General features: G+C 37.2%; 1 protein-coding gene across 1 annotated transcript in view; it reads left to right on the forward strand.

The window, feature by feature from the left end:
* Nucleotides 1-27,094, forward strand: part of LIN7A (lin-7 homolog A, crumbs cell polarity complex component) — a 184,902-nt gene that overhangs the window by 149,983 nt on the left and 7,825 nt on the right. The window contains exon 5 of the mRNA XM_027842537.1: nucleotides 11,247-11,468. Coding sequence (XP_027698338.1) covers nucleotides 11,247-11,468 — 222 coding nt within the window. The remainder of the gene's footprint in view (nucleotides 1-11,246; nucleotides 11,469-27,094) is intronic.

Below are 27,094 nucleotides of genomic sequence, written 5' to 3' on the forward strand. Positions count from 1 at the left end.
TCCCTCTTGACTAAGAGGAAAGTGGTTTTCATCCTGGTCTAGTCTAACCCTTCAATCTATGCCCCTGATTCTATCCCCTCCAGCTTCTGTAATGACCTTCATCTATCTTTCTCTCTATTGAATCTTCAGTGTCTTCCTCTGCAGTGCCCCCTTACAAGCTTTGATAACTTCTAACCTGAAACCTAACAAAAACAAAAGCAGACCCTTTCCTTTGATCCTGCTATTCCCTTTATCTCTCCTACTGGTTGTCCTTCCTTTCATTGCTGAAATTCTCTGAAGTTGTCTATTACTACTTGCTCTTCACCTAGTCACTCAGTAACCCTTTGAATTCTGGCTTCTTTTTCAGACCAACAATGACTATTTCATAGGCAGATTCAATGATATGCCAATCCTTCGTTTTCTTTTTTGCAGTGTTTGTCACATTTCACTACCTTTCCACCCACTTTTCAAATTTGTTCCTCCTTTTGGTGTCTCGCTACCACCTTCTGCCTACTAAATATAGGCGCCAAGCAACCTTTCCAAGGCTTGAGTACCTAGAGAAGAGGAAAAGGAGAGGCAATGAACATTTGTATAGTGTTGAATAAGTGCCCAACACTTTGCTAACTGCTTTACAAAGTATAGTCTTATTTTTTTCTCACCACAACCTTGAGAGGTAGGTACTGTGATTATCCCCATTTTATAGTTGGGAAAAATGAGACAAACAGACTTAAGTGACTTGCCTAGGGTCACACAGCTAGTAAGTATCTGCGGCTGGATTTGAATTCCAGTTTTCCCATACTCCAAGCACAGCATTCTAATCCCCTGCGTCACCTGACTACTTTCTTACCTAGTCCTGTTCATTGTAGGGAGACCAATGCCTCTTCCCAGTTTTCTTTGGTTATCAGGGGCAGAAGGTCTTCAGGGTCATGGCAGTGGATTAGACACTGAATTGGAGTCAAAAAGACTAGGTTCAAATCCTGCCTGAGATACTTGGTTACTGTGGGACCATGGGCAAGTCATTTAACCCTTATGTGACAGTTTCCTCATCTGTAAAATGAAGGAATTGAACTCATTGACCTCTAATGTCCTTTTTAGCTCTAAATCTTTGACCCTATTTTCTATATTTTTAGGCACAATTCTAACTACTCTGACATTAGTTCTTATATGCACTTATAGCATCCAGTGACCTAGTCCATAAGGACTAATCCCCCAACTCCTTCTGCCACCCAGAAGCAGAAAGAAACAAGTGTCCCCACCAAGCATCCACACTCTCTAATGGGCAGAAGGCAAGATCCATTTTTCTTGAACCAACAAATGAGGTGTTGACTGAGAGTGAAACATACATATAAAAAGGCCAATATGGGCTGGATAACAGACTTTTCCCCCTTTTAGTAGTGTCTTGACAATTTGCTATGCTATTATTCCCTTTTTATTATCCATAAAAATAGCTTTATTTTAAGTGGTTCCTTACCATGTAGAGAGTAAGCTTCATATAGATTATTGTATATAATTTCTATACCAACCCTTTCAAGCAGTTAGTAGATACAAATATCATTACTGCTTTAAAACTGAGCAAATAGACTCAGAAACAGTAAATATCTTGGCCAAGGTCACATAAATAGTAAGCAGCACATTTCAGACCTGGAGCCATCTTTAGACTCTGAATACAATGTTATTGCTTTTGTTTTTCTCTATGCCATAATTAAGGTTGGGATAAATATTGAAAGTGCTACATGTAAAAGCATCAATAAATACATAGCAGCAAAATATCATCCTTTTTTAAAAAAGGACAGAAAGCTAGGGTTAGCATGATGTATTATAAATACTAGATAATGGGAATCACATTTCTACAAATAGCAATACCCTTGTGGACTAGATGGAGAGGTATGGGCTAAATGTTAGTATAATCAAGTGAATTAGAATTCAGAATGACTAGACTCAAAGAATAATGGTTAATGGATTGCTCTTGACCTAGAAGGAGGCCTGATGGAGTGTCCCCCAGATGTGTCCTTAACACAGTTTTCTTCAACACTTTTATTAATGATAGGTGAAAGCAAAGATAGTATACTTGTCAAATTTCAAATGACACAAAACTTGGAGGAATAATTAACACGTTGGGTAAAAGGATCCAAAAGGATTTCAACAAGGTTCCTACCTATCAGATAGAATGATGGACTGATAGAATAATGATCTAATCTAATGAGATGAAATTTAAGAGGGATAAATATAAAATCCTCTACTTAGGTTCAAGTAAACAATTAAACAAGTACAAAACAAAGGCAGTACTTTTCCTGAAAAACAAACAAACAAACAAAAAAAAAAACTCCAATGGTTTTAAGAGAGAAAAAGCTGAATATGCCTTAATGGTCTGACAGGACAACCAAAAAATCTAATTGGATTTTAGACTTCATTAATAGAAGCAAAGTATCTAGATAGATTGAGGTGATTACATAATATATACATACACACACATACATATATGCGTATTTGTATATATATATGTATATCTGTATAACACATATATAGATCTAAATACACATATGTATATCCACATACACACACATCCCTATACTCTGCTTTGACAGACCACATCTGGAGTATTCTGTTCATTGTATAATATGACTTTCTCGAAAGGATTAGAACAAACACAATAGGTCCAGAGAAGGAAGGACACAAAGGTGAGAGGAGAGGAGATCTTATGATAAATGAGTCAAATGAGGTGATTAGTTAGAAAAGGAGGACATTTAGGGAGATATGAGAGTCCTCTTTAAGTATGTAGAGGGCTATCATGCTGAAGAGGGATCAGTTGTTCTACTTGCCTGCTGGGGACAGGATTAGTGAAAATTAACACGGCAGATTTAGACTCAGTTGAAGGGAAAACTTCTTAGCAATTAGAATTGGTCAGAAGTAGAAGGAGCTGCTTCATGGGGTAGTCTACTCCTCTGAGCAACGTTTTGGATAGCTACTTGTTAGACATGGCAGAGTAGATGCCTGTTGAAATGCTGGTATACTCAATGACCTCTGAGGTACTTCTAAGGCTGAGAGTCATCAATTGGTAATGGAAATGAATCTAGAATAGACAATTTGGTTTAGATATCATTTCATGAGGCTATTACACAGGACTTCATTTTCCTGTACACTTCTGATGTTGCTACCCCTGCCATACCTCTATGGGTCTGGGGTCCTTAGCATCCTAAACACTGGTCCTTTCTTGACTCCCTTCCTCCGATGAAAATGGATTTGTCCTATATCCTCTTCCTTCCTAAGTTGAGCTGCTAACAAATTCATACTAAAAGATGAAGGACTGATCATGTCATGTGCCTTTTTGATGCCATATAACATTTTAGTGCCTTAACCCAAAGGAGTGACTAACTGTATAATTTTTGGCACTATGGCAAGCCACTGAGTATAATATGTTTAGGTAGGGTATACTTTTAAGTTATTCTCCTCATCTGACATTATCCGATCACATCGGATCATAGATTCAGAGCTGAAAGAGACCTTAAAGGTCATTTAATCCATCACCATCACTTTACTGATAAAGAAACCAAGGCCCAGAACAAGCAAGTGGCATGGCCATAGTCCACCTGGAAGAAGATGGCAGAGCTGGGATTCAAACCCAGTTAAGACTCCGATTTCAGTGCATTTTCTCCTATACCATACTGCCTCGTTATGTAGGCTGACTGTGCCTAAGCCCCATTCCATCTGGACAATGAACAATAACGAGTCCACTATTCAAAACAGAAGAATCTCTCCCCACATGACAAATGAGATCAGGCTCATGACCCTTTGTCGCAATTAAAAGAAATTGGGGAGAATAAAAGATTTAGTGATGAGGATGGCCTATGTTCACTCTCTTCTAATATCTGAAAAGAGAAATTAGGTTTCTTCTTGGCTCCAGAGGTGAGAAGTAGCAAGAGTTTGCAGGGAGACCGATCACATTTTAATATAACAGGGAAGAATTTTTTTTTTTTTTGCCATTAGAGCTTTTGAACTATGAAATTGGTTACCAGATGTGACGGTGAAGTTCCAATCATTAAATGTCTTCAAGAAAAAGCTGAATGTTCACTGAATGAATGAAATGAATGAATGAAATAGTATTTATTAAGCCCTGATGATGTGTCAAGCACCATGCTAAAGAGCTGAGGGTAAAAATAGAAAAGCAGGACCACTCTGCTCTCAAGGAGCTCATTTTCCAAGTGGTGGAAACAGCACGTATAAGAGAATTCACTTGCTTGGTGCATGGAAAGGTCCCAGGGCATCAGCAGATCAGACAGCACTGCACTGCCCAGGTGTCTGGAATCTGTAGATGGATGGTGAAAGCCAGAGGGCTTTAATAGGCCAGGGTAGGACAAATAGTAAGGCCTGGGAGTCTTCTGTCCTTCTAAAAATATTGTGGTTTATATCTCCCAGCTCATCCAAATGGTATGAGTAGCCATATCACTCTTCCTGCCTCATTACTGTCTTAGAGACACAGAAAGACTTCCTATTTTAGGTAGAGAGATGAATGTAAATACTATCTAAGGCTCCTTTCCAAATACTTGAATTGTTGTGATTCTCCAAAGCAGAGAAACACCTTAAAGAGTGAGGGCTGCAATTTCACCCAGTTATAAACAAAAGGAATCTGTTGGCCCAGAGCCATGACTTCCCATGATGCCCATGGCAAGCTTCCCTGTTATAGTAAGCAGAAGCATGGCCCAGTGCAGCTGAACAGATTCCTTATGATTTTTCATTATCTGAAACCACGCCACCCTTAGTCTATGTGGAGAATTGGGCTGTATGAGGCTAACAAGCAATATGATCCATCCATTTGGTAATGCTAAAAGGAAATTTGATGGAGTACCTGAACATTTCTATTACAAAAACTTAGTGCATTTTACCAGTCTCTTGGTTATTGCCCATCTCCAATTAAATTAACCAGTTTTAAAGCTTCTAGTCCCTACTATAACATAAGTGAAACAAGTACGCATGTGATCTCATACTGAGACGTCGTTCTTAGCTTCCTGTATGAAAATGAGCTTCTTTATGTGTTAACGTTAAACAAAATCCTGTTCATATGTTTTTACATCTGTTCAGGATTTTGTTAGCTTGTAGTCCTGAGTGCTGGAAATAGTAATAAAACTATTTTTAACTCTTTTTTTCCCTTATGAGAGATTTTTGTTAAGTATTTCAAATAAAAATTGGAACAGGAGGAATGCATAATTATGTTGTTGATAGCATATTGCTGGCCAATACTGTGGAATAATTGGATCTGTCTTCAGGGATCCTCCCATTCCCACCTCCACCCCCAGTAAAATTACAGTATTCTCTACTATCGCACCATCAATTTAGGAAAACCTGCCCTCTGCATGCTTTCTTATTGGAAAGCACCTGCGAAATTGACTCATGCAAAAGTATGAACTCTTCCCCCTGGCATTTTTACATTTTAATAAACATTTGAAAATCCTTCAACGTAAAGGAGTGGAGTTTCATCATGGCGCAATGGCGAGAGCAATAAATCTGTAAGCCAGAGGTTCAAATCCCTGCTTTATTACTATGCTTATGACGTGCTTAACCATCACACCACCACCCCTGGGCCAGTCAGTGGGGAAGGGCTCTTTCAAACATTTGGAAAATAATTAGAACAGAGATTTAGAATTGGAAGAGACTTTAGATAACATCTAGTATAATTCCCTTAATTTATTGATCAAGGAACAGAGGTCCAGCAAAATTAAGTTATTTGGCCAAGGTTACGTATAGTGGCAGAGTTAGGATTTAATATTGATAATGATGATGATGATGATGATAACATTTATATAAAGTCCACTATGTGCCAGGCACTGTACTAGGCACTTTATATATGTTATCTCATTTGAACCTCACAAAAACCCTGGGATGTAAGTGCTATTATTATTATCATTTCATAGCTGAGGAAACTGAGGCAAACAGATTAAATGACTTGCCTGGGGTCACACAACTATCTGAGAAGGAATTTGAATTCAGAACTTCCCAATTCCAGGCCCAGCTCTTTTTTTTCACTGTGCTACTGGATTTCAACTCAGGTGCTCTGAGTCCAGCACATATTCCACCGTGCCACACCACCACTTCAGTCAAGACTTGGAATAAGTGACATCTCTAAATCTTCTTGTTGAAAATGTATGATCACAGGGATTTCAGGACTTAACAAAACGAATATCCAAACCTCTCAAATTGCACTGTCTATGGAGGGCTGCTTGCTCTCCCTGCAGGTTTAGTTAGCCCTGCAAATATTTACTGAACATCTACCGTGCCCTTAGCATTTTGTTAGGAGCTCCAAAGGATAAAAAAGCATGGCTGGTGCCAAAGGACCTTCAAGGGTCATTTGCATATGAAGTTGAAAAGAGGAACCTTAAACCAATCAATCAACAAGCATTAATTAGGTGCTCAGCTACTCCAGTTCTGCTATCCACAGGAGTAGTTATACTGTGGATCCTGCCATCCCCACAAGTATTCCAATTCCATGTTCATGTACTCTGAAATTTCTTTATCTGATCATAATTTGTTCTTTCCACCACTCCGTAGGCCTTGCTCCTCCCAAACATTCTATTCTTCTCCACTGTGCCCTCCAATCCTTCTGCCTCTCAGTATATTCCCAGGCCATCAAACCTACTCTGGATACAATGTCCTTCCTTCCAAATCTTGACCCACTAGTGAAGCAGTTCAACTCTACCCTACCTTCTGTTCCCTAAACTGCTTGCTCCCTTGTCATGTTGCACATCTCCATTATTTTTTTCTTTTTCTTTATTTCTTTTCTTTTCTTTTTTCTTTTTTTCTTTTTTTTTTTTTTGGCTAGGCAATGGGGTTAAGTGACTTGCTGAGGGTCACACAGCTAGTAAGTGTTATGTGTCTGGGGCCACATTTGAACTCAGGTCCTCCTGAATCCAGGGCCAGTGCTCTATCCACTATGCCACCTAGGTGCCCCCACATCTCCATTATTAGTACTACCACCCACCTCCTTCACTCCTACTCGTGTGCTGCTAAACAAAACTAGAGGAAATCATGATATCATGTTGAGGGAAGTCCCCCACAAAAGTTAGGCTATCTCTCCTGGTCTTTCACTGAAATAAAGGAATCCTTGGCTTCTCAATGGATTCCTTATTTCACTCACAACAACAGCTGTTATAAACTATTTCTTTTGTCTTCAAGCCTTCTACACCACTCCCTCCTACCACCCTATATCAGCTGAAGACCTTGCTTCATAATTCACCTAAAAAAAAAAGAGTCCATTTACCAAAAACTTTCTCTTACTCCCTATTCTCATCTCATATCTTTCTGACATCATCCCCCTCTATCTTTTCCTTCCTTCTGCCTCATATGCAAAAGAAATGTCATCCTTTAGGCCAACCCCTCTACATGAACCCTTGTTCCAATTCCCTACTGTCTTTTCCATTAAATTGCCCCCCTATCATCCTCATACTCTCTTTACAGTCAGTGTCTCTTATCTACTGGTTTCTTTCCTGTTGCCTACAAACACAGTCCAGTCTTCCCCACTCTTTTAAAAAACAAAACAAAGGACACCCAATAGAATCTACCATCCCTACTAGCTATCATTCTGTATCTCTCCTCCTGTTCTTAGGTAAACTCCTTGGAAAAGCCACCTGAATTGGGTACCTCCACTTTTTCTCTCTTCTCAGTCTCTTAAAACCTGATCTTTCTGACTCTGAGATCAACTCTCAGTAGGTACATTCACTTCCTCTCCTCTGATTTTAAACCATCTATGAACTGACCTTTCACCTCATCATTCAAAGGAGATTGTTTTCTTCAAAGTTACCAGGGATTTCTTTTTTTTTTAAATATCATTTATTTTATTCTGAATTTCAGATATAAAACAAGCATTTCCATTACATAGTAGAATAGAAAAATGATTGCACACAAATCTGTAAATCTATCATGTACAACTTGCTCTTCCTTTTAAATATATAATGAAGTTATGATGTAATTTTTTTCTTTTATTTTCTTCCCTCCTCTCACCACTCCACAGATGGCTACCATTAGACACAAATACGTGTGTATACATATATAGGGAAAATAATTCAAGACATACTTTTATTTATCAGTTCTTTCTCTAGATGCAGGTAGTATCTTCTTTCATAGAACCTTGGTAGTTAATTTGAGCATTTATAATGGTCAAAATGACTTAGTTGCTCAAAGTCATTCTTAAAACAGTATTGCTGTTACTAGAGACAAAGTTCTATTGATTCTGCTCATTTCACTTTTCATTATTTCGTGCAGGTTTATCCATGTTTTTCTAAGATCATCAAGTTCATCATTTTTTATAGCATAGTAGCATTGCATCATAATCACATACCAAAAACTTATTCAGCCATTCCCCAATTAACAGGCATCCCCACAATTTCCAATTCTTTGCCACCACAAGGAGAGCTGCTATAAATATTTCAGAACATATAGGTTCCTTTCCTTTTTCCCTAATCATCTTTGGAAACAGACCTAGTAGTGATGTTGCTGGATCAAAGGGTATAGGCAGTATAATTACTTAATAATAATTAATAAATAATTAAGTTTAACAATGATAAAAATGGATAATTTCAATTACATTAAATTGAAAAGGTTTTCTACAAGTAAAACAAATGTAACCAAGGTCAGAAGGAAAGCAGAAAATTGGGTTGGGGGGAATATATAGATAATATCTCAGATAAATGTCTCAAATCTCAAATATATAAAGAACTTTGTCAAATCTATAAGAATACAAGTCATTCTCCAATCGATAAATGGTCAAATAATATGAATAAGCAGTTTTCTGATGAAGATATCGTAAGAGTTTGTAGTCATATGAAAAAATGCTCTAAATCATTATTGACTAGAGAACTGCACATTAAAGCAATCTTGAAATATCATTTTATACCTTTCAGATTTGCTTAAATGATTAAAGAGGAAAATGTCAAATGTTGGAGTCTATATGGAAAAATTGGGACACTAATTTACTGTTGGTGGAACCGTGAACTGATCAAACTATTTTGGAGAGCTGTCTGGAATTATGCCCAAAGAGCTATTGAACTGCCTATGATCCTTTTGAGCTAGGGATTTCTTAATTGACAGATCTAACAGTCATTTCTCAAACCTCATGCTTCTTGACCTCTCTGCGTCTTTTCATACCAGTGCTCATCTCCCCTCCCCCTTTAGATGCTTTCTCTTCAATTGGTTTTCATTAACACTTTTTTCCATGTTTTTTCCTACCTGTCTGACCTACCCAGTCTTTTTTGGATGGATTTTCATCTATATAATGACACTGCAGATGTCCCCCAAGGTTCTGTCATGGATCCTCTTTTCTTTCTCTATATTCTCTTACTTGGTGATCTGATCCCCTTCCATGAATTTAATTATCATCTGTATGCAGATGATTCATAGATCTATATATCCAGCCCTAATTTCTTTCCTGAGCTCCAGTTCCATGTCATCCACTAACCGTTGGACATTTTAAACTGGATGATCTATTGGCATTTCAAACTCAGTTTGTCCAAAACAGAACTTGTTTATCTTTTATTCCAAATTCTTCTTCTTAATTTCCCTATTACTATACTGGGCAAGGCTAAAACACATCTATAAATCTCAGCCTGCCCTTTAAACAAAATATTTTTTCCAATTACATGTAATTTTTTTACCATTCTTTTTTTAAATTTTGAGTTCCAAAATCCCTCCCTCCCTCCCCTACCCCCTCATTAAGACAGTAAGCAATTTGATAAATGCTATGAGCAGTCACATAAAACATATTTCCATATTAGTCATATTATGAAAGAAAACGCAGACCCCCCCTAAAAAAAACAAGAAAAATAAAGTAAAGAAAAATATACTTCAATATGCATTCAGACTCCTTCAGTTCTTTTTCTGGAAGTGGATAGCATTTTTCATCATAACTCCTTTGGAATTATCTTAGACCATTGTATTGCTGAAAATAGCTAAGTCAGCCTGCCTTTCTTAAATGCATTCTACTTCCAATTTTATTCAGTCACTCAACTGGTTATTCAATGAACAAACACTTTTTACTGTAAACATCTAATATGTTTAGACTTCTTTGCTAGGAGCTGAGGGAGAGAGAATTGTTTTTGCAAATTTTTGAACAGACTTTGTCCTACAGAGCTTACAGTTAGTAGGTGGATGAGGCACAACTGTAATGGTAGGATTGTAGAAGTAGTAACTCTAAGACTTGGCAGCTGAGTGGGGCAGGTCTAAGAGTAGGATAGATCATTTATTGCTAACGAGTCTATTGAATGTAGTAGGTGATCATTAAGTAATTGTCAAATTGAATAATCAATGCTTGGTGGAAGTGTCAAATTCCAACTCAAGAAGCCCATTATTTATTACATGTTGCACTGTGCTAGGTTGGCATTGGAAATACAGAAATAATATCAGACATAGTCCTTGCCCTCAATGAGCTTATTTATTAGTAAGGGATATGAGATGTGGATATACAAAAATAATATTTAAAGGAAATCATCAGATTTATACGGCTGACTTGGCATTTCCAAATCAATTAATTAATAATAGTGTGGGGAAAAAAGCCAAAAAGAGGTCAGAGAAACTGCTCACATGGGCAGGCTCACTCATTTTGCTCTCTGAAGTCAAACGGAAGCTATAAACACTTAAAATGTCCATTGGGAGATAAGGACAAATCATTGTAACCTTTAATGAAAATGACATAATTATTGCCAAATGACAAAAAAAAATCTCTAAATATACTGAGTATAGAACTGGACCTTAGTCTTCTTTTCACATCTTTTTTATTCATCAAGGTACACTTTACAGTGAATGAAGTAGGTGCTTAATAAATGCTTAGTGAGTAAATGAATGACTTTAGCCCATCCCTGTCTAAAGTACTATATATAAACTATATATATAATATAAAACTAATATAAAACTGAACAAGGAGGACTTACGTCTACTTAAAACTTTATGGTTTATATACATATATATACATATACATGTATGAATATATATATATGTGTATATTTGTATGTATGTATGTGTGGGTGTATACACACACACACACACACACACACACACACACACACATATATAAGTTTGGGAGTCCGAAAATGGTATATATAATAGTATTTCAAGATGTACCAGGCAAAATTCTACTTGTGAAGGCTTCTCAAAAGTTAAATACCATATAGTGCTTAAAGCTTTGGGATGTCAAAAGCCAAACCAACTCTCAAGCATGAATGATGAAGGGAGAATGGGAGGACCCATTAGTAACACGATCACTGGTTCTGTTTACTGTGTGCCTGCAGAGTGTGGAAGGGGAACATCACGAGAAGGCTGTGGAGCTACTCAAGGCCGCTAAGGAAAGTGTCAAGTTGGTGGTCCGATACACACCCAAAGTGCTGGAAGAGATGGAGGCCCGCTTTGAAAAGCTCCGGACTGCCCGGCGCCGGCAGCAACAGCAGCTGCTGATTCAGCAGCAGCAGCAGCAGCAGCAGCAGCAGCAGACACAGCAAAACCACATGTCCTAGGTGAGCACCATCTTGGCTTCCTAGGCAAAGAAGGACTTCTGATACAGGATAATAAACTGTGTGGTTGGAGGGGGGAAATCCTCACCTAAGTAAAAGAACAAAATGAGTGAAAACTGGCCCCTTTGTTTGTGCATTCAGCTCATCTCTCATGTGTGGGCTACCTTCTGATAGGGAGAATACTAGTGTAGAACATTTTTATTGCTTCATTCAACAAGCATTCTTAAGCTCTTACTGTGAGTTCTTACTTACTAGGGAGTGAGATGGGGACTATATCTGTGATTTTATTGATATTGAGAAATTCAAGGGGAGGAAACTTTGTCTGGCAATGTAGTTGGCACTTTCTCTGCAATTAATGGCCTTATAGAATTGCCTAGAACACTTAGAGAGACTTGGTGACTTATCTGGGGTCGCATAGGCAGGAAATGTTGGAGGCAGGTCATCCTAACTTTGAGGCCACCTCTCTATCTGCAACTTTACTCTACGTTTCAGGTACCCAGGGTACAAAGATGAAAAATGAAACCAGCCCGGTTCTTGAGGAATTAACATTCTATGGAGTAAGAAGTGTAATATAACACAAAGATAAGTCAACACAAAATAACCCCACTTTGAAGGGGTCAGAGAAGGGAATACCAACTGCTTGATAAAAGGGAGGATTAGGAGCGGCGTTGCTCTAAATGGCTGTTTGTGTATCCTCTGGTAAATCAGTGCTTCAGCAAGAAAAATATAAGACAGTGGCATCTTCTAATGCTATGCTCAGGGTCAGTGCTGTAAGACCATCTCATTGTGCCCTTTTGATGTAGGATAAAAATAATAACAACTAGCATTTATATAACTCTTCGAGGCTTTGCAAAGCATTTGGCATAGGTAATTTCACTTGATCCCTACAACAAGCCAGCAAAGGAAATGTTATTATTATCCCAATTTTAAAAACAGGGAATCTGAGGCTCAGAGAGATTTTTAATTGCCCAAGGTCACACAGTCAGTGTCTGAGGCAGGATTTGAACTCAGGTCTTCTTGACTCCAGGTCTAGCATACTATCCTCTATGTCACTTAGAGCAGAACCCCAATTTAATGGGTCCTAGGATGGCTCTGCCTTGTGCCAAATTCTGCTTTGAAACAAGAATATTAGAGTTATTGTGGCCCAGTGAGTCACATGTATTGACAGCCAGAAGGATCATGGTGGCCATCTCTTGATCTTTTCATTTAAGAGATGAAATGGAGGCCCATAGAGACAAGTGAGTTTTTCCAGGTCACACAGAATGTAAGAGTCATGGAATTTGAACCCTTATAACTTCAAATAGAGTGCTCATCAGCCTTTGAATCAGGAAGACCTGAGTTACAATTCTGTGTCAGATCCATATAGGTTGTGTTGTAAATCCTTTGCATAAATGTATCAGTAAAAGGTAGTTTCTGGAAGGGAAAGAGAAGGAAGAGGGAAAAGGAAGGAAAGGAAAAGTAGGGGAAGGGAAAGGAAGGGAAGGGAGAGGAAGAAAAGGAAAAGGAAGGGAGGAGAAAGGAGAGAATTCATATTGATTTTCCATTCTATTTTGAAGAAATTTAAAACCAACATTTTATAAGAATCTGTGGGAAAGATTGATAAGCCACTACTGGTAGCTCTATTGTTTCCAATTTAAGGAATAAAGACCCAGTGGCTCCTAAAGTTAGAAAAGTATTCTGTAGGCAGTGTCACTTCTCCAGGAACTTTTAAGTTAATTTCAAAGCACTTTTTCAGAAGAGTCATATAAAAATAAGGGTAACAGTAAAGAAAGAGTGTTCCGATACTGGCAAATTGAAATACACGGGCATAGCGACATAACAGTAAGTTCATGCATGTCATCATATGTTTACTTTAATTTATTTAGCATTTTTGATGACATGCAAAACCACTTAACATTATCCCAACGACTGCCCCTTTGTGATAATAAATTATTTCACTGCTACTGGTTCTATATTTAAAGGTGATGTCCCTTTTAGAAATAACTTGATCCAAGTGTCTCTTTTTAAAGGATAGTGAATGTTTTAGCAAAACCACAATTTTGTCATCCAGTCATACTGATTCTACACCAATAAACTCACCAATGTGATGTAAGGGAATGAAGATTGATCTGAGAAGCTCTTGTCAATTAGCACAGCCATTCTAGAAGGCAAAAAAAGTGAACAAAATGTCTATACCATTTGACCCAGAAATTCTACTACTGGGCTTATACCCCTAATGATATCATCAACAAAAAACAAAGGCTCCATATAGACCAAAATATCTTGGCAACACTTTTTTGTGGGAACAACATAAACAAAGTTAATGCCCATCTATTGGAGAATGGCTAAGCAAATAATGGTATGTGAATAAAATGGAATACTATTATGCAGTAAGAAATAAAAAATGATGTATACAGGGAAGCATGTAAACATTTACATGAACTGATGCTAAGTGACATAAATAGACGCAAGAAAACAGTATGTACAGTGATTGCACCAATGTGAATGTAAAAGACAACTATAAAACAATGGAAAATGAATGTTGCCAAATTGCAAAGATGCTGGTCTCCAAAGAAGAGGTATTATAATATACCTCCCCCCCCACCTTTTTTGCAGAGGGGTTTATTATTATTACTGTGCCGAATTCATAAACAAGGAAATTAAAGCCAAACATCACAGAGATAGCTGATAGATTCTGAAAGGGAAACAGCTATGCATGGAATTGAAAGAGGTTAGTTGTCTCCTTTCCCCACCCAAAAGGGAGAGAATGTAAGTAAAGGAATGGTAAGTACATTCTCCTGGCACTGATAATCAGTGGAGTCGATATAAGTAGAAAACTGAAGACTCGGTTTGGGAATATGATATATAAATGGAAAGCTGGTATTGCACTTGTAGTATTTTGTATTATGAGACAGAAAGCAAGTGAGAGGAGCAAGATGAGGGGATGGTGGTAGCACAAATGTGATTGGAGTGATGTAACTGTAGAAGCTGAGAAGGTGCAGTTCAGTGCATGTGGTTGTGGATAAGAAGTCAAGTAAAAAACATGGAAGGTTTGAGGGGTGGTTGTGTTCACAGATATGGGACAATGTATATAGTGTCAGGACTTTTTTGACATTTTGTTTAATTTTGCTGAATATTTTTCTCTTTCTGTTATTTAAAAAAAGTTGTCTTATAAATGATGGTTCTTTAGTGGGGGGAGGGGAAAGTGAGTGGGAAGAAGAGAGGGACATAGGAAATCTAGGTGATGTAAAAACAAAATATATAAATAAAAATCTATTTCTTAAGAAAAGAAAAAAACTACCAAAAAAGTCCCGACTCTGCTACTCTTATGGGTCCACTCACACTAGTGTTCTGATTGGTTATGCTCTACTCCTCCATCCGCTTGCTTCATAGCTCCTTGCTTGTTTGTTTTGCCCATTCCAATAATAATGGAACTCAGAACTGCTGGTCACATAGAGTATTTATTGAGACTCTTTCATCATTGTCACTAGATTTTAGAATTGTCCGGGGAGTCAGGGTTTAGAATCCAGTAGCCTTTCCTGCTAGCAATATAGGCTTGAACAATGAGTCTCCATTCTGTACTCCAAGACTTGTTTTCCCCATAGTCCATAAATCAATGTTGTTCCTAGAGATTTTGTTGGGATACAATTGGTCTCCCTTAGGAGCAGAGACTGGATAACTATACTTTGCATAGGTTAAAATGGAGATTTATTTGAGTCATGGGTCAGAGTAGATCACTCTTGGGGTCCACTTAACCTTCCATGTTTTTTACTTGACTTCTTATCCACAACCACATGCACTGAACTGCACCTTCTCAGCTTCTACAGTTACATCACTCCAATCACATTTGTGCTACCACCATCCCCTCATCTTGCTTCTCTCACTTGCTTTCTGTCTCATAATACAAAATACTACAAGTGCAATACCAGCTTTCCATTTATATATCATATTCCCAAACCGAGTCTTCAGTTTTCTACTTATATCGACTCCACTGATTATCAGTGCCAGGAGAATGTACTTACCATTCCTTTACTTACATTCTCTCCCTTTTGGGTGGGGAAAGGAGACAACTAACCTCTTTCAATTCCATGCATAGCTGTTTCCCTTTCAGAATCTATCAGGTATCTCTGTGATGTTTGGCTTTAATTTCCTTGTTTATGAATTCGGCACAGTAATAATAATAATATCTCACAAGGTTGTAACAAAGATCAAATGAAAATAATAAATATGTAAGGGATTTGTAGGGACTAACAGGTAAGACAGTATTTTAGAAAGCTGTAGAAAAGATCAAGTCTTTCACAAAAACTCCAGCAAACATTCAGAAATGACTTTCAAAAGACAAATGACAAAGAAATCTGAGAATAAGAAGATACTTCAGTCTAGAACTGAACCAAAAAATATCAAGAGAAGGTAGAAGTGTGTAGAAGAATCAAACTAGAAAAACCAGTACCGATTCAGGTAAACATGGAAATAGCTGAGGAGAAACAGGAAAAGAATAAGCATTTATTAAGTGCCTACTATGGGCCAAGAACTATGCTAAGCACTTTACAAATATGATCTCATTTGATCCCCACAGCAACCCTGCAAGATAGGTGTTGTTATGGTCTCTATTTAAAGTTAAGAAAACTGAGGCAAACAGAGGTTAATTGACTTGCCAAGGGACCCACAGCTATTAGGTGTTAGAGGTCAAATTTGAATTCAGGAAAACCTGAATTCAAATTCCCACTGATCTATCCAATCTACCAGCTAAATGCCCATAAGCAGCTGAGGGTGGTAAGAGGGTTGTGTAGGTGGGGGTGGGGCCTCAAGGTCACATGTGACCCTCTAGGTCCTCCAGTGTGGCCCTTTGACTGCGTCCAAGTTTTACAGGAAAAATTCCTTTTATTAAGGGGATTTGTTCTGTGAAATTTGGATTCAGTCAAACGGCCGAACTTGAGGACCTAGAAGGCCACATGTGGCCTTGAGGCCACAGGTTCCCCACCCCCAGGGTTAGGGAAACCAGCTCTCTAAGTAAATTCAAAAGCTAGCAGAGGAGGTGAAAGCCAGGGAGCTAGCCCAGATGCCCACAAATAGATTTGAAGCCAGCTAATGATTTGAATATGGGCATCACAAATCATCATCAGTTTGGGTAAATGTGGAAAAGGTAGAGGCTAGGTAAACCAGAAAACCAAGACTTCCCTGAAAAATTAAGCTGGCTATTAATTACTCTGCACAGGGAGATTTGAAGAGTGAGCTAGCTCCAACATTTGAGTGCTTGAAGCCAGATTCTGGCTGTGGCCTGTCAAAACAAAGTTGGAGACAGAACCGGTTGGAATAAATCACTGCATAGGAAGACAAGGGCGAGGTCTAACTGTGCATTCCTCAGAACACTAGTAGCCACAATTGAAGAAAGGATTAACTCAATGACTAGACATCAATGCCAGAAGATACTTGAGATCAGTTTAGTGTCCATTAATCCACAGGAGTTTATTATCAACACAACACAGAGGACTGAGGTAACTCCCAATTAAAGATAATGAAAAGAGAGTTAGAGATGAACTAAAGTTTGGATCAACATTGGGCCACTGGAAAATGCAGACAGATCCCAGGGATTAATTCAGAGAACCACACTGGTCAGTTTTGTAGTGACAGCAGAAGCATTCAAATCACAGAGAAAACCTTGCCAACCCCTTTAAGAGCCCTGCTATAGTCTGACACAAACATAGAATCCTAAACTGAGACATGAGACTAAAAATATGAGTAAACAGAAGAAAACACTGAATATAATTAAGAAAACTCTCAGAAGAGAATCACCTCACAACAAATAACCAGCAGAACCTCAGAGGAGAAAAATGTCTTGGCCACAAGGACAACAAGAGTAACTGAAAGAAATAGAGCAGTTAGGTGGCGCAGTAGATACAGCACTGGCCCTGGAGTCAGGAGGACCTGAGTTCAAATCTGGCCTCAGACACATGATACTTACTAGCTATGTGACCCTGGGCAAGTCACTTAACTCTGATTGCCTCAAAAAAAAAAAGAAAAGAAATGAAACAAGGGATAAAATGAAATGAGAATTTTGAAGGAAATGATTGAAATGAGAATAAAAAGCTTAGAAAAGAAGACAGAAAGCCACCCCCAAGTAGTAGACTCCTTGAAAAATAAAATGGCATACACAGAATTCAAAGATTCTATGAGACAAGGAATATTAGAACAAGTAAAATGATTGAAAAGATTGAAGAAAATGTAAGTTATCTGCCCTTTGATGGATCATAGATCAAGAGCTATAAGTAACTTGGATGCCATCTAGTTTAATGTATTCATTATGAAACCCATGTACAGACAGGTTAAGTGGATTATCTATGATCACACAGTTAGCAAGTGTTAGAAGTGAGATTTAAATCCACGTCTTCTTGATTTCAAGTCCAATGTTCTATACACTATACTAGTAGAGGAGAGATAATCTAAGGGTAATCAAACACCTAGAAAACTGTGGCCAAACAAAAAACTTGGATATCATATCTCAAGAAATCATAAAATAAAACTGTCCAGACATATTAGCAACAAAGGTCAAAGTAAAAATAAAAAGAATTGATCACTACCCTGAAAGGAATTCAAAATGTTCACTAATATGATAGACAAAATCCAGGGCTTCCAAGTTAAAGATAAAATTCACAAGCACCAAAGAGTTTAAATACCAAGCAACCAGTCAGGATCAACCAAGACTTGGCAGCAACTAATTAAAAGAAAAAGATCTTGGAATACAATGCTATAGAAGGCAAAAGAAAAAAGCTTGCCAATGGCAAAACTTATCCTGCAAAACTGATTACAATTATATAGGAGGAAAAAATAGATCTTTAATGGAATAGAGGACTTTTAAGCATTCCTGATTGAAAAAAAAATCAGAGCTGAGAGGAAGAATGGAAATGTAAGCAAAAGAGTCAAGAAAAACCTAGAAAGACAAACCCATTTGACCATTTGGATGAGATGAAACAGTAATCAAGTGTTCACATTCTATTAGGAATAGAATAAACATATGTGCCTACAAAGCCCTAATGTATTTAAAGGTCAAAGAGTGAATTTAATAAGACAAACTTTGGGTCTAAATGTGGTTTTGTTCTATTTTGTTGGTTTTAAGAGGGAAAGAAAAAGGAGGGGAAAAAAGAAATAGAAAAGAAATATAGAAGATAGGAAATAAATTTACCATTATGCTTAAATTGTGTACAAGAGAAAAGGAGAATACAGATATGGATAAAGGGAAGGGAGCAGGGAAGTAATCATCTCACTTTTATCTGAACCAAATAATAAGATTTAAAACAAACATACTCAAAATTTTGGTGTAAAAATACACTAAAGTATATAGGGAAATGGATGGAGAAAATAGAAATAGAAGAAGGGGATCAAAGGGGGAGCAGAGACAGGGAGGAAATAACCATAAGCAAAACAAACCTTAATTTCAGAGAGCTGATCATAAAGGAATGGAAGGATGATGTAAAAGAGAGGAAAAAGTGTAAAAACCAGTGGCCAGGGTCTAGGCATGATGAAAAGAAGAGGGACAGAGGAGAAAGAAAAGATAAGTTATACATTACTAGGGCTTATAAAATTCCTTCTTTTTCCCTCCTTTGTAAAGAGGGAGAGAGGAAAAGTATAGCAGGCTATTAGGCAGCTAGGAGGTGCAGTGTTTAGGAGCCAGAAAAGACCTGAATTACATCTGACCTCAGATACTCATTAGCTGTGTGACACTGAACAAGTCACTTAATCGCTCTCAGCCTCAGTTTCTTTATCTGAAAAATAGGGGTAATAATAGGTAATTAAAACTTCACAGAGTTGTTGTGAGGATCGGATAAGTTTGTAAACATTAAAGTGTCATATAAATGCTAGCTATTATTATATGATAATAGGAAATACACTTCCAATCATGAGTGAACATGAATGGGATGAACTCAGTCATAAGAAGGAAAATAAGAATGAATAAGAAAAGAGAATCCAATATGATGCTGTTTACATGAAAAATACTTAAACAATAAAGGTTCACACAGTTAAAATAAGGGGCTGGCACGGAATTTTTTGTTTCAAGTAAATTTTTAAAATGAAGAAGTACCAAGGCAGCAATCATTTTCTTAAATAAGGCAACAATTGAATGGGACATGTTTTAAAAAAAAAGATAAGAAGAAAAACTACAAAACATTCATTTAAAAAAAAATAAAAACAGTCCTAAATAATTGGAATAAAATTAATTGGTCATTGTTGGGCCATGATAATCTAATAAAAATGAGAAGACTATCTAAATTGGTTTACAGATTCATTGTCATATTAATCATACTATCAAAGGGTTGCTTGCTAGGACTTGAAATAATAAAAAAATTTACTTTAGGGGAAGAAAAAGTCAAGAAACTTGAAGGAAAAATGAAAAAAATAAGTGGAAGCAATCAAATATGGCAGCATGGTAAACCCAAGGATCCTAACCATTGGTGTAAGATCACTATTTGTAGAAACACTGCTGGGAAAATTAGAAATTAGTCTGACATAAATTTAGACCAACATTTCATACCACATACAACAACAATCCTCAAAGGAATATACGAACTAGATATAAAAAGTTGTATAAAAAAGTAGAGTAGACAAGGAGAGGTGCATTTTACAGTTATGAATAAGACAAGAGTTCTTGATCAAACCAAGAGATTGAGAGAAATCTGTAAGAGATGGAATAGGTAATTTTGATTATACAAAATTGAAAGCTTTTGGCATAAACAAAAGACAATATTAAGATAATTAAGTACTCTGTTCAACAAAATAACCAATTATGCCTAAAAGAAAATGATGATAAAGTATGCCTCCTACTTCTTCCAGGATGGGTGATGGACTCTAGGTGCAAAAGGAGATAAACATTTTGAGATAGGACTATTATCAGCCAAATTGGTTTTGTTTGACTATGCTTTTTTGGAAGGTGGGAGGTGTAAAGGAGTCAGAATGAGGAGTGCCTATAGTGATGACAATGAAAAGGAGCATAAAGTATTTGGAAAAATAGCCAAGGGGGGGGGCAGAGCCAAGATGGTGGAGGAAAAGCAGTGACTGTCTTGAGCTCTCTCCCAAAGCCCTCCAAATACCTAAAAAAAAAATGGCTCTAAACAAATTCTAAAGCAGCAGAACCCACAGAAAGACAGATTGAAAAAATTTCCAGCCAAAGACAGCCTGGATGGTTGATCCCAAAGGTATATCGCGCCAGGCGGGAGAGGAGCTCAGTTTGGCGTGGGCGAGCAGGCCATAGTGACCCTGGAGCAGGCCTCAGAGGACTGAATCGCAGGCAGCTGTGGTGGTTTCTAGACTTCTCAACCCCTGAATGCCAAAGACAACTTAGAAGGTCAGTGGGAAAAGTCTGTGACTGTGGTGTGAGGGGAGCTAGGTCTCAGCCGCAAAAGCCCGGCCCAGGGCCACGGCTTTTTCCTGAGCTGCAGGCCCACAGACTGAGGGGGAATCTAGTGGCTGATCAGAGGGGAACTGCAGGGATCTCTTTGCCAGTACTGAGGCAGGAATCTCTTGCTTTGCCTGTGCTTGGATCTGGGTCACAGTTCTGAGGGGTGGTCCTGGGGCGAGCAGGACCACTGGTGCGGTGGAGCTTGTTTTGGTGGTGGAGAGAAAACACCTCGCCCCTTATCATACCACCTTGGAAGAACTGAAAATTTACAGGTCCCCAGAAATACCTCTGAAAACAGCTGCACAAACCCCCGAAGCTTGGGACAGTACACTCTTCACATTGGAAGCAGACTTTTACCTTAACAAAAAGTTTAAAACTCAAGTAATTGGCCAGGATCATGAGTAAGCAGCACAAAAAGAGTCAGATTATATTATCTTACTTTGGTGACCAAGATCAAAACATACAACCAGAAGAAGACAACAAAGTCAAAGCTCCTACATCCAAAGCCTCCAAGAAAAATATGAATCGGTCCCAGGCCTTGGAAGAGCTCAAAAGGGATTTTGAGAAGCAAGTAAGAGAAGTAGAGGAAAAACTGAGAGTTATGCAAGAAAATCATGAAAAACAAGTCAACAGCTTGCTAAAGGAGACCCAAAAAAATACTGAAGAAAATAACACCTTAAAAAATAGCCTAATCCAAATGGCAAAAAAGATCCAAAAAGCCAATGAGGAGAAGAATGCCCTAAAAAGCAAAATTGGCCAAATGGAAAAGGAAGTTCAAAAGATTACTGAAGAAAATACTTCCTTAAAAATTAGAATAGAGCGATTGGAAGATAGTGACTTTATGAGAAATCAAGACACCGTAAAACAAATCCAAAAGAATGAAAAATTAGAAAACAATGTGAAATATCTCATTGGAAAAACAACTGACCTGGAAAATAGATCCAGGAGAGAGAATTTAAAAATTATTGGACTATCTGAAAGCCATGATCAGAAAAAGAGCCTAGACGTCATCTTTCAAGAAATTATCCAGGAAAACCGTCCTGATATTTTAGAACCAGAGGGCAAAATAGAAATTGAAAGAATCCACCAATCTCCTCCTGAAAGAGATCCCCAAAGGAAAACTTCTAGGAATATTGTAGCCAAATTCCAGAGTTCCCAGGTCAAGGAGAAAATATTGCAAGCAGCCAGAAAGAAACAATTCAAGTATTGTGGAAACACAATCAGGATAACACAAGATTTAGCTGCTTCTACATTAAGGGACCGCAGGGCATGGAATATAATATTCTGGAGAGCAAAGGAGATAGGATTACAACCAAGAATCACTTACCCAGCAAAACTGAGTATAATCCTGCAGGGGAAAAATGGTCATTCAGTGAAATAGAGGACTTTCAAGCATTCTTGATGAAAAGACTAGAGTTGAATAGAAAATTTGATTTTCAAATACGAGACTCGAGTGGAACATAAAGAGGTAAACAGGAAAGAGAAAATCATAAGAGTCTTATTAAGGTTTACACTTCTGCGTGCAAAGATGATATTTGTAACTCATGAGACCTTTGTCAGTATTAGGGTAGTTGGAGGGGAAAAATTATATGTACATATATATAGATATAGATATAGATATAGATAGATAGATAGATAGAGGGCACAGGGTGAGTTGAAAATGAAGGAGTCATATCTGGAGAATAAAATTAAGGGGTGAGAGAGGAATATATGAAGAGAAGGAGAAAGGGAGAGGTAAAATGGGGTAAATTATCCCACAAAAAAAAACAGAAAAGAAAAGGCTCTTACAGTGGAGGGGAAATGGGGGAAGGTGAGAGGGAATGAGTGAATCTTATTCTCATAAGGATTTGACTTAAGGAGGGAATAACATACACACTCAATTGGGTGTGGAAATCTGTCTTACGCTACAGGAAAATAAGGTGGAAGGGGACAAGAGAGTAGGGGAATGATAGAAAGGAGGGCAGATTGGGAAAGGGAGTAGTCAGAAGCAAATACTTCTGAGGAGGGACAGGGTCAAAAGAAAGAATAGAATAAATGAGTGGGCGGGATAGGATTAAGGGAAATAGAGTTAGTTTTTCACAGCATGTCTACTATGGAAGTGTTTTGCATAACTGCACATATATAACCTATATTTAATTGCTTGCCTTATCAATGAAGGTGGGTAGGGAGGGAGGAAGGGAGAAAATTTGGAACCCAAAGTTTTAAAAACACATGTTTAAAAAAAATGTTTTCACATGCAACTGGGAAATAAGAAATATAGGAAATGGGGTACAGAAATCCTTCCTGCCCTACAGGAAAATTGAAGGGGAAGGGGATAAGAGAAGGGGGGGAGAGATAGAAGGGAAGGCAGACTAGGTGAAGGAGTATTTAGAATGCATGCCATCTTGGGGTAGGGGGAGGGGTGAGATGGGGTGAAAATTTGGAACTCAAAATCTTGTGGAAGTAAATGTTGAAAACAAAAAAAAGAAAGAAAAAAAAGGGAAAAAAAGGAAAAATACCCAAAGAAGGAATCCTACCAAATTCCTTTTATAACACAAATATGATGCTGATACCCAAACTAGGAAGACCCAAAATGGAGAAAGAAAATTATAGACAAATTTCCCTAATGAATATTGATGCAAAAATTTTAAATAAAATACTAGCAAAGAGATTACAGCAATATATCACAAGGATCATACATTATGACCAGGTGGGATTTATACCAGGAATGTGGGACTGGTTCAATATTAGGAAAACTATTGGCATAATTGACCATATCAAAAACAAAACCAACAGAAATCATATGATTATCTCAATAGATGCAGAAAACACCTCTGACAAAATACAGCACCCATTTCTATTAAAACACTAGAAAGTATAGGAATAAATGGAGCTTACCTTAACATAAGTAATATTTATCTAAAACCGTCATCAAGCATTATCTGTAATGGGAATAAGTTAGAAGCCTTCACAATACAATCAGGGGTCTAGCAAGGATGCCCATTATCACCTCTAATATTTAATATTTTACTGGAAATGTTAGCTAGAGAAGAAAAAGAAATTAAAGGAATTAGAATAGGTCATGAGGAAACAAAACTATCACTCTTCACAGATGATATGGTGTTACACTTAGAACATCCTAGAGAATCAACTAAAAGCTACTTGAAATTACTAATAACTTTAGCAAAGTTACAGGATACAAAATAAACTCACATAAATCATCAACATTCTATATATTACCAACAAAGTCCAGCAGCAAGAGATAGAAAGAGAAATTCCATTTAAAATAACTGTAGATGGTGTAAAATATCTGGGAATCTACCTTCCAAGAGAAGCCCAGGAACTGAAGAACATAACTCTAAAACACTTTTCACACAAATAAAGTCAGATCTAAACAACTGGAAAATATTAATTGCTCATGGGTGAACCAATATAATAAAAATGACAGTTCTGCCTACACTAATTTACTTATTCAGTGCCATGCCAATCAAATTATCGAAAAAGTATTTTGTAGAGGCAAAAAAAATAATAACAAAATTCATGTGGAAGAAGAAAAGTTCAAGGATATCAAGGGAATCAATGGGGAAAAAATGAGAAAGAAGGTAGTCTAGCTATACCAGATCTCAAACTGTATTAAAAAGCAGTAATTACCAAAACAATTTGAAATAGAGTGGTGGCTAAGAAATAGAGTGGTGGATCAGGGGAAGATATTAGGAACAAATTACATCATAATAAATGACTATAATAATGTAGTTTATGGTAAACCCAAAGATCCAAGCTTTTAGGACAAAAATTCAAAAACCACTGGGAAAACTGTAAAACAGTATGGCAGAAACTAAGTATAGACCAACATCTCACACCATATGCCAAAATGAGGTCAAAATGGGTTTATGATTTACACATAAAAGATGATACCATTAGCAAATTAAGAGAGTATATGGAATAGTTCATCAGATTTATGGATAAGGGAAGAATTTAGGACCAAAGAAGATATAGAGAGCATTCAAAATGTGAAATAGATAATTTTTATATATAAAATTTAAAAGTATTTTGCACCAACAAAACCAATGCTACCAAAAATTATAAGGAATACATAAAACTGGAGAGGATTTGCGACTAGTGTCTCTGACAAAGGGCTCATTTCTCAAATATATAAAGAATTGAGTCAAATTTATAAAAATACAAGTTATTCTCCAATTAATAAATGGTCAAAGGATATGAGCGGGCTGTTTTCAGACAAAGGAATCAAAGCTATCTATAGTCATATGAAAAAAATGCTCTAAGTCACTATTGATCAGAGAAATGCAAATTAAAACAAATCCGAGTAACCACCTCACATCTATCAGAGTGTTTAATATGATAAATAAGGAAAATGTTGAGTGTTGGAAGGGATGTGTGAAAACTAGAACACTAACGTGCTGTTGGTGGAGTTGTGAACTGATCCAAATATTCTGGAGAGCAATTTGGAATTATGCCCAAAGGGCAACCAAACTGATCCAGCAATACCACTACTAGGTCTTTATCACAAAGACATCCAAAAAAATGGGAAAGGTTCTATTTGTACAAAAATATTTACAGCAGTTCTTTCTGTGGTAGCTAAGAATTGGAAAGTGAGGGGATCCTCATCAGTTGGGAAATGGCTGAATAAGTTGTGGTATATGATTGCAATAAATATTATTGTGCTATAAGAAATGACAAGCAGGATGATTTCAGAAAAACCTGGAAAGACTTACATGAACTGATACAAAGTGAACAGACAGGAGAACGTTGTACACAGTAACAGCAATATTGTATGATGAAGAACTATGAATTACTTAGCTACTCTCAGCAGTACAATGATCCAAGGCAATCTTAAAGGACTAATGATGAAGCATACTATCCCCCTCCAGAGAAAGAACTGATATTGATTGAATACAGATTGAAGCATGCTATTTTTTACTTTCTTTCATTTTTTCTTTTGAGTATTCTTTTACAAAATGACTAATAGGGAAATGCTTTACATGATTGCACATGTGTAACCTATATCTACCTACCATCTCAAGGAGGGCAGAGGGAGGGAAGGAAAGGAGAGATAGATTTTGGAACTCAAAACTTTAAATAAAAATGTTAATTTTTTTTGAATGAAAATGCAGATGAGAAAAAAAGAGGATCAATTAACTATTTAGAAATACACAGAGGAGTCCAGAAGGGAGTTCAGAGGAGGACATGGATAAGCAGGGCAATGTTAGTCTATCACATTTAGATCAACGTATATTAAGAGAAACACACTGTATGCAACAGATTCACAGTTTTGTTTAACGTCCTGATTTCTGGGCATTCTTTTTGTAGGGAAAGTTTATTTTTGATGATGATCTTCTAGCTAATAATTTTTAAAAGTTATTTGCAGTAATTAGGCATTCTATAAACATAAAGGAATTTAATTTTTCCCCACCTTCCAAAAACAGCCCAGAGTAAATTACGCATTTGAATTACCAGAAGGGATCCTAATGTTTTTACTCTAAAGATTTGGGAAGGTCCATGCCTCATACAAAATGCAACAATTATAATCATTTATGGGTATCTAGAAGTGCCTAGTTTAGCCCTAACAATATTTGTTGCATTGTACTCTTAATTCCAATTCTGTTCCCTTATTGTTAATCCATTTAAATGTTAAATGCTCTCACATCCTATTGTTATACCATTGCTTTATCCTAATTTTTTAAATAAGATATTTGTAAAGTATATATAATTTTCTTGTGTTCTTTATGGATTTTTGGGGGTAGAAGGGAGAATCACCTATGAAACTGATTTCATGGGCATTGAGAACTCCTGATATTGAAGCTCCTTCCAGAAATGTCATTCATTAACTCCTTAGTAATCTATGGTCTTAGAGAGTTGTTTGGAACAATGAAACATCGTGGCTTGTCAAGGGTCACACAGCTAATATATGATAGGAGCAGAACTTGAACTCGGGTCTTCCTCATTCTAAGGCACTGCCTCTATGATATAGGTACAGTTGAACAAGATTGGGAATGTATGTTTTTCCCTGACAAAACAGAGTGTGTGACATAGGATATAAGTTTCATTGGGGAGGTAGTTTTATATTTCATTTTTTATCCTTGTATGCCCAACACCTACAATTTTGCTTAATAAATGCTTATTGGTTGTTTGATCTGTGGATGGTGGTCTCTCTAAATTCCTCAAGATCACTCACTGGCTTTGGATTCTGAGTACTTGGGGTCAAATCTGATCTCCATCACTACCTGTGTGAGCTTGGGCAATGTACTTAACCCCTTCTGAC

The sequence above is a fragment of the Vombatus ursinus genome, unplaced genomic scaffold, assembly GCF_900497805.2.
Source record: "Vombatus ursinus unplaced genomic scaffold, bare-nosed wombat genome assembly UNPS02014874.1, whole genome shotgun sequence".
Taxonomy (NCBI): Eukaryota; Metazoa; Chordata; class Mammalia; order Diprotodontia; family Vombatidae; genus Vombatus; species Vombatus ursinus.